A 13,581-nucleotide genomic window follows, 5' to 3' on the forward strand; every position below is an offset into this window, starting at 1 on the left:
GTTTTTGTTGCAGTAGACCAACTTGACCACCCATGTGGAATTTGGTACATTCAGAAATCATGAGGGGGAGCCTTTTTCAAGAAAAATGTAGAGCTGCAAAGTTCAAAATCTATTGAGCCATGAAAATAAAACTGGTCTCCTAAAGCAGCTTTTGATATTTTCGTCCAGCTTCTCTTAAGAGTTTTGGATCTTTTCAGTTATTAGCATTGCGTTTGTACTACAGACGAACAGGTTGCAGCTGCCGTGGGTTTAATTGCTAAGAAAAGGGAGCAATGAAAAAGGTGTGGTTGCAGTATTTTATTACATTTTTGTGCAACAAAACCTAAACTGTGTGGATGGTTTCAGCCGAGAACAAAGATCTATTCTCTTTCTACACGGCTGTTCTTTGGGTTTTACCTTGAAAAAGAGCCCCATCCATTCAGGGTAAAATAGTGGGTTGCCAAATAATCAACACAAGCTGTCCACCCTGGCCTGAAAAATAAAGCTTAATTTTATACAGAATTCATTCATTTAATAAAAACTCTTTCAGCAATCATAATAAAAATATTAACAAACAGGTTGCAAATATTGTATAGAACACACATTTTTATACACATTGGCTGTACAGAAGTTTGGGTATTTTGGAAATACTGTGTACTACTGGAGGGGAAAATAGCAGAGGAATAAAGGATTATGTTTTCAGAAAATACTTATTTCCCTGCCCAACAAATAGTATCAGCTGCCATAATGAGAAAGAGAGAAAGCATATTTCAGTTTCTCATTGCCAACATGGCATTTATGTCCCAAATGAGATTCCGTAATTGATCCATAATTTGCTTCAGCTGTTGATTCTTCTGTTTCAGTTTCTGCGGAAAGAAAAAGTTTGTCAACACTGGCGTCTAGTCAGGTTACGTATTCTGAATTTAAATTGTGGGGGTGTGTGGCAGGGCATAGGGCAGCACAGAGGTCTACTACAGGAAACCCCCAATTTGCCACGGGGGTTGCATTCCGAGTCATCGTGCGCATAAGCCCATCCTGCCCCCTTCTGGGTACAAAAATGGTGGGCGCATGCACAAACACATGCAAAACAGGGGGTGCCTGCACTTAGTGCCAAAGAAGCATATGGGCAATTGTATATCGAGTAGTTAGTGATCTGACATGGTTACCCTTCCTGCCTCTGTTCCTTCCCCCTCCCTGTCTCTTATTAAGTTATTTGACGGCATGGGAACAGCCTTTAATGTCCTAATCAGCTGGGAGGAAGTGATAGCGCTGGTTACCTTCTTTGATGTTGGACATTTTTTTGAGAAAGTGAGGCCCTGGGAGGGGGGTGGCTAATGAATGATCTGCACACAGCCAGCTAGGCAAGCCACACAGGCTAGCTATCTATAAACTGGATGGTTGTGGGCAGAGTGTTGGAGAAGCTCGTGCACGGACTGATCGGCCGCGGGGCCGTGCAAACTGAGGCTACCTGGGGGAGTCACTTCGTCGCTTCTTGAGGGTTTCTAAGTGGCAGATTGAAGTGCTTGCTTGGTATGTATCTATTGCTTGCTGTCTGGAATAAAACCTTTAATCTTCTCACTCACTTGTGTTTTGTATTACTTCTGAATCTCATTTTAAAAGAACCACCTTGCATTTGGCAAGACAAGAAGCACATCAAGGTGGAAGGCCCTAGATTAATGACAGATGTTGACAGAAAATAGCAGTCAGTCAGGGCACACTGTAGCGGATTCTCCCAACCTGCTGTCATCTGGATGTTTTTGGATTACAACACTCATCATCCTGGACAGTTGGCTATACTGAATGGAGCCGATGGGTGTTCTAGTCCAAGACATGTGGAGAACACCAGGTTGGGGAAGATTTCATTATAGAAACATTCTCTTTCGGCGTATCCTTGCCCATCTTCCTTCTGCGGACAAGGCCATTTCCATGAAAAGCCATTGGAAAAGGGCAACACGCACCTCATTCTTCTTGCAATATTGTATTTCCATATTAGCAAGCAGACCTTGGTCCAGATTCCAGAGGAGCAGGTCTTTCGATATGAAGCTAATGTACACTGCGTAGGAATAATGTTCAGGCATTGGGAAGATTGCTAGTGTGGGGGGAGCCATGGAGAAAGAGCCGTGCCAGCTTGCCGAATAGCTTTGCCAATACACTTTGAGCTTGATTTACAGCTGAAACAAATCCCCTTGAGCGAAAACGTCTAATAGTGCTGAATTCTATTAAGCTCCGAGAGGTCCACAAATAAATCCTAGCCTTGTACTTCTATGATAATGCACTCCCAATTCTGCCCACCAGTGCCTTCACTGATAACACAAGGAACTTGCACCTGCACTTGCCTATTGTTTTAGCTGATAGCCACCAGTTTGTGCAAACCTAGCATATAACTTGGTGTTGCCATGAATTTTACAAGTTGCTACAAAGCTGTATTTTACATGGCTGTGAAAGGCTTATCAAAGCGCTTTCAGTGTTGCCAAGAGGAGGAATTATTGCTCTGCCTATACATTCATGGTGACTGAACACCAAGTATGTACAGAGGCGTTTGCAATTTCTGTTTCACAGTGTGATGTCACTTAGGCCTTTTGACATAAAGAATTTAATCCTCATTTCCCCCCCTCCTGGAGCCATTTTTTTTTATTCAGCCAGAATCTAATAAAGTTCAACTTGGTTTGGCTGAATAGCATTTTGCCTCCTATGTTAGCAAGTGCAATGTGGATTTGCTGTAGAAGATAGGAGCCATGCCAACCCAGGGACATTGCGGATGATGAATGTGCTTCCCGGGGTGCAACTCTTCAGATCTGAGTGCTACATACTGCACGGCTTTGCCTCCAAAATACCTCTCTGGGATTTTCTCTGGACTGTAAAAAAGAACTCTCCACCATGCTGTGACTTTTAAACTTCCAATGCTTTTTAATTTTTTTGGAACACTCAACACAGTTCACACAGTGTGGAGAAAACACTTTTGAGCACTGCAGTGCACTCCATAGCTGCTACTGATGCTGCCAAAGCCACACTGGACGCATTTCAAGCATATTCCATATTACAAGTTACACCCAATACCACATGCTTTAAAAAGAAAAAGGAAGCTTCAAGCCCTTTGTGCAAAACTGGCTGGTTCATTATATATATGCATCTCACAGCTGCTTCTGATTTGCCAAATATACAGAATGTACCCAAAGGAAAATGGCACCTAGCTGAGTTATCATTCTCAAACCGAGCATCAGGGAAGTGGATTAGAAGACACCCCGTTGCTTGAGGATCCAAGGACAGGGGATTCTCTGCCTAAGAGGAAAGAGGCGAGCGGTTTCATCCCCCAAAGGGAGGACTATATTTAGGTTATTGGGCTAAACAGCTTTGAAGAGCCACAGTTGAATGGCAGAGCATCTGCCTTGCATGTCGAAGGTCACAGGCTCAATCCCTGTCATCTCCAGGTAGGGCTCGGAATGCCCCATGTCTGGAACCCTGGAGCGTCGCTGCCAGTCATTGTAGATAATAATGAGCTATATGGACCAACTGGTCTAAGGCAGCTTCCTATGGTCCTATGGCGCTCTGAAGTGTACCATCAGTGATACAAAACACACGTAACACTGATGTGGCTTCTTAGAAGAGCAAAGCTGTGAGGTGAAGTTGGGGTGGGGCTGTCTAGCAAGGCTAAAGTTAGCAAGACAGACAGTCCAGTCCCTGGCATCTCTAGCTGAAAGGTTGCTGGTGAAACAGGCCTGGGAGAAACCTCTGCCTTAGTCCATGGACTACAAGTCAATAACAGAAAACACTGGGCTAGGTGACCAAAAAGTCTGATTCAGTATTATCACTATTCTACTGCACGAGAAAGCACAAAACTGCCCTTATTCACAGCACCGGAAGAAGTTCTTTACACTCATGCAATGCTAAATTCTGCAAACCACACATACCAAACGCCTGGCCTGGACTAGAGTCTGGATGGGCATACAAGTTGTCCCACACAAACCGCTGAACACAGTAACCTGATCAGGTACTGCCACAGAACTCAACTCACTTGCACATCCTGAAAGTACAAAAGAAAAGGGAGCAGAGAAAGGGCAAAAAGGGGAGAAACCGTTTGAAAAAGAGATCCACCATAGCACATGCCCCATTGTTACAGACCAGAGGACTGAAGGGAACCAGCTGTTTTGCACAGTTCGTCTATTTGCTTGTAGCGGTACAAGTGCTGCTATAGCAGCAAATTCTTGACAAGGCAGCACTTGCATCTGGGAAGCAGGCCTCCCTTTGTAAACTGCAAGGGAATGGTGATTGATCACAGGGCAGAATGCTGCCAGCTTCTCATCCAGGCTCTTAACTAAATCATTTTAGTTGGGGATCCTGACCGTTAGTACTTGAAGATTCAGTGGGTATAGTCAATGCCTTGATGAATTAGCAAGTCCTCAAGAACTCCCCTCAAACACAGCTGAAGCGCCTTAAGAGGATGCCATCACGGCCAACACAGGGAAGCAGATGCTGGATCACGCCTTTAGCCTGTCCTCAAATAGTTGGCATTCAAGTCCCTTTGCCTTTCCTGCAGCTCTGCTTTGAATCCCCTTTCTGTTTGTCAGCAGTGACCTTTTGCGCCACTGTCATTCTGTTGACTCGTGAGCAGTCTGTTCTTCACCATCACCCTCCAGTGTTGTTGCTGCTGAGCCAGCCAGAAATCCCTGAGCCCTTGCACCCCACTTGTACATCAGTGATAGCATTAAATATAAGTTGTTTTTACTGAGCTTTTAATCTCTGGTTCCAATTTCCAACAGTGTATTAAAGCACTAACTCTCCATCTCACATGAAAGCCTACATCCAGCATTCTACAAATTTCTTTCTCTCTCTCCAACATTATCATTTTCCCCATACCAGAAACTGCAGCTGTATAAGTCAAGGCACTGGATGGAACATCTACTTACAGAAAGAATGCCTTCACAGCTACGCACCCAAGTTCGTCCTGACTTGGCATCAAATGTTCAAAGGAGTTCTGTGCCTTGATATCTGTTGGAAAGGCTCTTTCTAATCACTAGGATTAGTTACAATTCAGATATTGCAACTTGGAATAAAGCCCCTGCAGCAAATTTTTAGAGCAAAGGGGTGAGGGAATATGTGTGCTGTGGGAGGCAATAAATCTGAGTTGTCTTGACAATTTTCCTCCCGCCCTCCCTTTTTAAGGTGTCCTTGAGAGTAGAACCCTATAAAGGGTTCCATCTTTTCTTCTCCCAACCTTTTGCCAAAAAGGACAAGTGAATCGTTTTGCGCTTGCTGCTTTCATTTTTTCAGCCATAGCTACAGTAAACACTGAAGGTTTCTATGAAATCACTTGGCTTCTTCATATAACCCATCCTTTTATTAAAGTTGCTGTTAATACCAGCTGTGTCAAATGCCCAACAAGAGCGCATGCAGAATGAACCACTGCAATTATTACTAGATTTCATAGAATAATAATAGAATTGTAGAGTTGGAAGGGACCCTGAGGAATATCGAGTCCAAACCCCTGCAGTGCAGGAATATGCAGCTGTCCCACACGGGGATCGAAGCTGCAACCTTGGTGTTATCAGCACCACACTCTAACCAAGTGAGCTATCCACTGGATTCATAGTGTAGTTACAGCCAGTGTATTTTCTGAAAGCTGGTCTTAACCTGAAAAGCCTTTGTCTTGGGGCCCCACGACCTGAAGGAACAACTCTCCCCATGCCTCTTCCTATATGTGCCCCACCAAACAGTAAGGTTATCTAAAAAGGTAAAGGAAAAGGACCCCTGACAGTTAAGTCCAGTCGCGAACGACTCTGGGGTTGCAGCGCTCATCTCGCTTTACTGGCCGTGGGAGCCAATGTTTGTCCACAGTTTTTCCAGGTCATGTGGCCAGCATGACTAAGCTGCTTCTGGCGAAACCAGAGCAGTGCACGGAAACACCATTTACCTTCCCGCTGGAGTGGTACCTATTTATCTACTTGCACTTTGATGTGCTTTCTAACTGCTAGGTAGGCAGGAGCAGGGACCAAGCAACAGGAGCTCACCCCGTCGCGGGTAATTCAATCAGCAAGCCCTAGGCTCTGTGGTTTAGACCACAGTGCCACCCGCGTCCCTTTTAAAGTAACCTATAGAGACCCTTTTCTAGGTGCCGCCTCCTGCTGAAATTCGGAGAGTGGCAACAAAAGAAGTATTCTCAGTGGTGGACTCCCGCCAGCCTTTGAAACGAGCCCAGGGAAACTCACCAGGCACCCACATTACAATATTTTTTTTGCCACCATGCAAAGGCTTCCCCTACTCCCAGGTTCTTCAGCTGTTTCCAGATGTTTAGTATCCATAGTAGTTGTTTTAGTGTTTTGGGGGTTTTAACATCTTCTCCTAGTCAGTGTTGAATATGGCTTATTGGGACTGCTGCTTCCTTAAGGAAATTCTGTGTGTCTTATTACAGACTTTGTTTAAACTGAGATTTTGTTATTGATGTTTGTTTTATTATTTACTTATTAATTTAAATGCTATTTAATGCCCAGATAGGCTTCTAAGCAGTTTACAAGCATAAAAACCAATTGCGAAAGCATTAAAATATAAACGCCCATAATTAAAATATGCAAGAAAGCAGTCTCATTAAAACAAAGGAGTCTCAGGTCAACGGATCATGGGAACGACTGGTAGGATGCTTTCTTATGCATGCAATTTTAAAATTCTATTTGTGGTATTGCAAATTTTTGTTTTAACTGTACGCTGCCTAGAAGCATTTTGCATTAGGCAACACTTAAAATGCTGTTAACAACTACTTACTAATATAAGCATGGAGCAATTGTCATTGGTGAACAAATGCCACTGACCTTGTGTTGTTCTTCCTTATGGGAGGAAGGCTGTTCCCCAATAGGGATGCCAATTGCCCACCCAGAGGTTGTGCATGTAATTTTAAATGCTCCACACCATTGAGAGAGGCTAGTTGCTCTGATTCCCTTCCTATACTGCCCTCCTTGCTCATCCTTCTTTCCCTCCTGCTTTTGTCTGAAAAAAACCTTTATTCCATCCCTACTCGCTTGTGGGGATGGAATAAAGGTTTTTTCAGACAAAAGCAGGAGGGAAAGAAGGATGAGCAAGGAGGGCAGTATAGGAGGGGAATTTAAAGCTAAAAGGACAGTCCTGGGCAAGGACCTAGCAGTCCTATGCAACCGCCAATACTTCTGACTATCACTGTTTACCTCCCAATGGTTGAACCAGGCTGTAAAGAACGTTCCAGCAGACTCCCAAGTTCATAGAAGGACCATCTCAAAAAACACCCTTTTGCACACCATCTGCCTGTGTGATTGCCAAGTTCCTGGATTGGTCTGGCCTTTGCTTGGCTAACACAGTATGTGTTTGAGGCTCATGCTTCCAGTTTCAGCAGCTAACTTCCAGGAACCTGTGAAAAAGACTGCACCCTCCCAGCCAAAAGCTTGAATATGGTTGCCTGCAGCCTGGACATAAGTCTTTGGATTGCAAGAAGTGGCCCAATGTTCCAGGAACACAGAATCATAGAGTTGGAAGGGATCCTTTGGGTGATCTGGTCCAACCCCCTGAAATGCAGGAATCTCAACTAAAGCATCCTTGACAAACACAGATCTTCTGTATGTCCAACTACAGATATTGTTATTCGCCATTTTTTAAGAAGCATATGTGCCCTTCCTAAAGTAGCTGCTTCTCAGGCTCTAGATATTAAATGAAATAACTATATATAGGAATGAGAATGTGTCCTTCAGAAAACTAACATGACAGGTTAGGCAAGGGACACAATTAGAGTTGCTGGTGACAGCTCAGCTTTTGTCCCACAGGCAAACATTCAACTACAACGTTCCTATCAAATAGGCTACAATGCCAGAAAATAAGGACTGATGCAATTTTTTCTACACAAGACAAAATCACAGCTATCTGGAGCAAGGAGACAGTGATGAGCAACAGATTGGTTAAAACAAAAAAAACAACAGAGTAATTTGTTAAGATTATGGGCGGCATTCAATTAAGTTTTACTGTGAGTAGACCCACTGAAATTTAGCAGGCCTAAGTTGGTCATGTTTATTAGCTTATTAATAAATTAAACTTATTAACTGAGACCTCCAGGTATAGGGCAGTATATAAATTCAATAAACAACAACAACTTCAATGGGCCTATATTCTGTAGGACTAGCAAATACCAACCCATGGGTTGTATCCAGTGCAAGACTTACTCAGAGTAGATCCACTGGAGTTAATGAGCATAACTACATTATGTTCATCAATTCCAATGGGCCTACTCTGAGTAGGATGAGCATTGGCTGTAACCCTATGGATAGAATTCAATGTTGCATTAAGCTAACTGTTCTGTCTGGCAAGCAGAAATGCTTGTACTGATGGAGCAATCTTCCCTCTTCTCCCTCCTACTCCACACATGCTGTTCTGGGGGTTCTTCTGACCACAAGCCAATTGGGGGTGTGGAGGGGGAAGAGAGCAGGGAAACTCCAATGCACTAGCTGGGCTTCTTGCTGTCAGTTTGCATTTCTTAGCACAGAAAGTATTGATCTGATGTGGAGAGATCTTTTCTATTCTGATTAGTTCAAGAGGGTTCTAGAAGGTTTCTTCTCTTTGTGAAAGAAGTTTTATTACTATGTGAGACTTTGCGCCTGCCCATTTAGGGGAAATAGGAAGCCCAGAGCATTTATTTTTTAGATGTCCCTTTTATGACGAGATACGCAGAGATACCATTGACCCTCAGCTGGAGAGGCTTGCTAACCTTTCGGATAAGTCTAAACTCAATTCTCTCCTCTTAGGCAAAGAACACAAGACGACCTGGATGGTCGCCAGATTCTGTGCGCATATTTGCAGGCGCAGACCACACCCTGAAACAAATTAGTTCACTAGGAAAACAGTTGAAGTTGGCCTCCATGGTTTCAGGGCCAATTTGTATGGTAGCCCAAATTTTAGGCCTTTATGTGTATATGCGTTTATCTCAGATTTTAATCTTTAAGCTGTTGTTGTACAAATGTTTTAAATGTATTTTTTATTCTGGTGAAAGCTGTCCCAGTTGTGCTTTTCCAGCTGGTCTTTGACCGTAATAAAATTATGTACGTATGTACTATGTGAGAGAGACAGGAAGAAGGTTTCTGATGTTTGGGTTATTTCTCTGGGGAGCTGAGTACAGATGGTTTAAACTGTTACTGTTATCTTTCTGCCAAGGTCGCATTGACTATAATAATAGTGCCAGGAGGAGCCTGGGTTTCACTCACTTTCTCTTCTATCTCTCTTTTTTTCTTATGTTCTGTTTCTGTATGCTATAGTGTTAAGGTTTAGTCTTATTATAAGTTTGTAAGTTTTATTGCAAGTGCTGCAACTGGATTTTTATGGACTGTGCCAATCCTAAATGTTTTAGATTTGTGACCATTTATGTTCATTTGCCTTTTATACCAGTAAAGCTCTGCTGGATGAAGCACAATTGCCTCTGGTCTATTTTTTGGAAACTCTGCTACGTGTTTTAAGTTTTTTCCTCCTCCTGCACTGGCACGACAGTTGTGCTGGCTTTCACTACTACAGGTATTTAATTGAATCTGGCACTATTTCATTTCCGTGACTCAGAAGTATGTTTAAGGCTGTACAGGCAAACTAGTAAAGAAAGCTTCTGTTAGGAACTTTGCTGCATGCAAATCGTATCAACTATTACCTTGTTCACTTCCATGATTTCCCTTCTCTCTTCACTAGCAAAGAGAAGCTGGCTGGCTGCTCCTCGATCATCATGCTTAGAGCCATCCTCCTCGACATAAGGAATGAGTTGCTGCAAAGGTTAACAAAGCTGCTGTATAAAACATGCTCTATAAAATATCCTGAGAGCTTTTCGTAAAACCACGAATGAAAAACCATGCCCTAAAACTTGTCAGCCAAGATAAATATGAAATTACAGAAACACTAGCTTTTTAAAATCACATTTCTATTTTATTTATTTGTCATTGGACATCTTAAAAACTGAATACAGCTACTCTTGTGCAAATGCTTAATACTGATTATTATTTATTAAATTTATATCCCACCCTTCTTTCCAAAGAAGCCTTGGGCAGATAAAAAGAAGAGTTCAAACAGCTTTAAACAATTCAAATACAGATGCAGGCTGGGAAAGATCTCAAAAGGGTTAAAAATATGCTCCATGAAATATTTCCCCTCACAGCCAAGGGGCATAAGCAGAAAAGAGGAATTCTAAAATGCACTGGTTCAAGCCTGAAACCAGAGAAAGTGGTCCACAGAATGGGAAAAATCCAGCAACACACAAGTAGGCATCCACTTTGTTACGCAACTTCCTCTTGCCCCCTGCAGCATCTCCTGCTCTGGAGATTGGAGGACCCCCCTAGAACAGGTTTTGGGGACATACTATGGGGTGGGAGTGGGGAAGGTGGGAGAAGGGAAACCAGATGCCCTGTTGCACAACTGTAAAGCAAGCGGTTACAATTGGATCTCTCACCATGTGACTTACTGACTTACTGAAATATATACAGCATGATCTAAATATCTGTACCACTCCTCCACTTACCTCTATTGGAACAGTTTCAAGTCCTGCACAGTTTTCATTGCATTTGTCATAGACCAATCTGAGTTTCCTAAAAAGTATTGCAAGCTGACGCAGATGTTCTTGAAGCTTCCCTAATCGGTCTTGATATGTGCCTGTATGATAGGTGACACCGTTCGGAAGCTGGAGGGGGAATGAATGAAATCCATGATTACATTTCATCTATACTGAAAAATCAAAACAATTACAGAGATGCATATTTCTTGCAAACACCTCCCCCAGCCATTAATGCTAACTGCAGTACTTGTTCCAACTAGTTCAATATTGTTTTCATTTATTTACTTTTATCCTCTATGTGAATCAGCTATTGTGTACATAAATTTCGTGAGATTTCGGGGGGGGGGGGGGGAGTATAGAACAGTTAGCCAGGTACTTCATTCCAGCTCATATTCTCCATAAAACTGTGGAAGTTTTGGTTCTAAACTTGTTACATCGAAGTGAGCCCTACCAAAATGAGTGGAATTTACATATGTTTTAGTACGCTAAGGATTGAAGGCTTTTGCAAGACCATTTTTAATCAATTATGAGGAAAGAATATTATTCTGCAAGTAAAGAATCTGGTGACAAAATCTTTCCTAGGATGGTATATAAACAATATCTCATGGAGCAATACATTCCAGGGAATATATTCTGCACTTCTGAAAGATTTTTTTTAAAATGTACTTTCCCAGTATTAGGTATAAATTGGCGTATCCAGTGAAAATATTGAACTGTTTAAAAAAATTCAGAGTAACCTAAGTAGAACAGTACCTGCTATCCCCAAGGTGTACAGAGCTAAAGGAGTGTTGAGTTTATTTAGTAAGCAACGCAGGACATTTATTCCATACTGGAATAAAAAAAGTATCCTGCGAAGAATTTGCAGAGAGCTACTGTCGTCATTGCTGCAGGCCAGTTAGTGCCAACTATAACTTTTATCTGCTTGTCTTGTTCTTGCATCTGTATAATATTTTAATGTTCCATTATTTTAATGTTGTATTTTATTTTTGTTTTTCAGTTGTAATCAATCATCTTGTTTTTATTATTGCTTGTAAGCCGCTCTGAGCCCGGCCTTGGCTGGGGAGGGCGGGGTATAAATAAAAAATTATTATTATTATTATTATTATATTATCAATTTGAACCATTCTTTGGATGCTTTAAATATTAAAGTGTTTCTGTCTTTATATTACAAGTACTTGGCCAGCACAGTGCCTCAGAGCCAACTCCTCCCTTTCAGGTGCCCAAACTCTTTCCATACCACCTTGCAATTTGCTTGCATTTCCTCTTCTAGATTTGACCCCATTCCGAGAGCTGAGAACAGAGAACTCATTCAAGTGGGTGGGGGAAGACATTGGATGTGTATGTGTGTGTTGTTTGTGAGGAAGACAGAGAGAGACGGGTTTCTTCGCCTGCTGCTGCCCACCTGCATGTTCCTCAACAGCTGGAAGATCTCCATGGTGCGAAACACAATGTCCTGCACCGTCTCTTGCCCGATACGGCACAGCGAAGCCGTGTTCACTTCCCGAGCGGCCTGGGATTGGGGTCCCGAAAACGGCCCGGGGGCCATCCCTGCTCCGGCCAGGGGAGGGGTGGACATGTTTGCTGCTGTGTGGAGGAAGGAGAGGTTAAAAAAACCAAAACGGCCTCGGTCCAGTATACCTGAAGGAGCATCTCCACCCCCATCGTTCAACCCAGACACTGAGGTCCAGCTCCGAGGGCCTTCTGGCGGTTCCCTCATTGCGAGAAGTGAGGTAACAGGGAACCAGACAGAGGGCCTTCTCGGTAGTGGCACCCGCCCTGTGGAACGCCCTCCCTTCAGATGTGAAGGAAATAAGCAGCTATCCTATCTTTAAAAGACATCTGAAAGCAGCCCTGTTCAGGGAAGTTTTTAATATTTAATGCTGTATTGTTTTCAACACTCGATTGGAAGCTGCCCAGAGTGGCTGTGGAAACTCACCCAGATGGGCGGGGTATAAATAATAAATTATTATTATATTATTATTAAAAACCCACAAAAAAACGGAACGTCAAGACATGCATACACGTGTGTGTGCCACAGCCAGCAGGGTTATATTTCTCTGCGCTTTCTCTACGGTTCTGGACCTGATTAAAGGATTCGGGACCCTTGGCCCAGAGCAGCAGCAGCAGCAGCCACCAACCCACATTCAGGGGCACCCAGAGGCACCTAGACGAGCCTCCTTCCGTACCGGCCAGCCCGGCGTACTCCAGCGCTTTCCGGGCCGGGAGAACCGAGAGAGGCCGCCGCCGCCGCGAGAGGGGAGGAGACGCTTCCTTCCGCTTCAGGTACAGAGCAGCCGGGCAGAGAGCGCGCAGCTCAGATTAAAAGCGACGGAAGGGAAAGGAGGGGGAAACGCCTCGCGACGGCGACGGCGCCGTGACGCTACTTCCGCTTCCGGGAGGGACGACGTATCCTCCCCTTGGCCGTCCAGTGTCCTTCCCGGAAACGGAAGCGAAGGGTCTCCCCGCAGAGGGTTGTGTTGGTGGGTCTGGGAGCATAAAGCAGATGACGTATTATCCTAGGTGCTAATAAAGCAGCGGGGTATATGAGTATTAACAATAGTATATTAATGGGCAGCCCGGGTATGGAATACAAGAAAATTTAGTTATTATTAATTAATTAATTAATTAATTAATTAATAATTATTAATAATAAAGTAGCGGGGTATTTTAATTAGTATATAAGTATAGAGAATAGTATATTCATGTGCAGTGTGGGTGGGGAATACAAGAAAATTTAGTTATTATTAATTAATTAATTAATTAATTATTATTAATAAAGTAGCGGGGTATTTTAATTAGTATATAAGTATAGAGAATAGTATATTAATGGGCAGTGTGGGTGGGGAATAGAAGAGAATTTAGTTATTATGATTAATTATTTAGAGGTGGGGTGTTTTTAATGCATTTCTTTAACACACACCCCAAATTTTAGCTTTGATGTATTTATGAGTTGGCTGGCTATAACTCGGTTTGGCATGACGAAGCAGCTAACACGTTTAATAGATCGCTGAACGTCACAGTGAGAAAAGCGGTTCAGGTGGGTCGAGGGATATAAGAAAGACTATATCCATAAA

The 13,581-nt window shown here is 43.0% G+C and overlaps 1 protein-coding gene across 7 annotated transcripts; it reads right to left on the reverse strand.

Annotated features, from left to right (window-relative positions):
- Positions 1-282: 282 nt before the first annotated feature.
- On the reverse strand, positions 283-12,881 carry MED30 (mediator complex subunit 30). Of its 7 annotated transcripts, none has more exons than XM_083749480.1 (5): positions 12,694-12,881; positions 11,910-12,091; positions 10,475-10,633; positions 9,617-9,727; positions 283-845 (listed from the first exon to the last, which is right to left on the reverse strand). In XM_083749480.1, exons 2-5 carry the CDS (start codon positions 12,081-12,083, stop codon positions 750-752), a joined length of 540 nt encoding a protein of 179 aa, XP_083605606.1. In that variant the 5' UTR covers positions 12,084-12,091; positions 12,694-12,881; the 3' UTR covers positions 283-749. The 7 variants fall into 7 exon arrangements, with proteins under 7 accessions (XP_083605606.1, XP_083605609.1, XP_083605608.1 ...); XM_083749483.1 differs by having other exon boundaries at positions 12,529-12,881; XM_083749482.1 differs by having other exon boundaries at positions 11,910-12,088; positions 12,694-12,856.
- Positions 12,882-13,581: the final 700 nt, after the last annotated feature.

The sequence above is a fragment of the Podarcis gaigeae genome (assembly GCF_964106915.1).
Source record: "Podarcis gaigeae genome assembly, chromosome: 7".
NCBI lineage: Eukaryota > Metazoa > Chordata > Lepidosauria > Squamata > Lacertidae > Podarcis > Podarcis gaigeae.

Excerpts from the sequence above, each read along its gene's own strand:
- MED30 (XM_083749480.1), bottom strand. The coding sequence starts at position 12,083 with ATGTCCACCCCTCCCCTGGCCGGAGCAGGGATGGCCCCCGGGCCGTTT. Across the intron at positions 10,634-11,909 it reads AGCTGTTGAGGAACATGCAG|CTTCCGAACGGTGTCACCTA; the intron begins GTGGGCAGCAGC and ends TTCCCCCTCCAG. Across the intron at positions 9,728-10,474 it reads TTGAAACTGTTCCAATAGAG|CAACTCATTCCTTATGTCGA; the intron begins GTAAGTGGAGGA and ends TAACCTTTGCAG.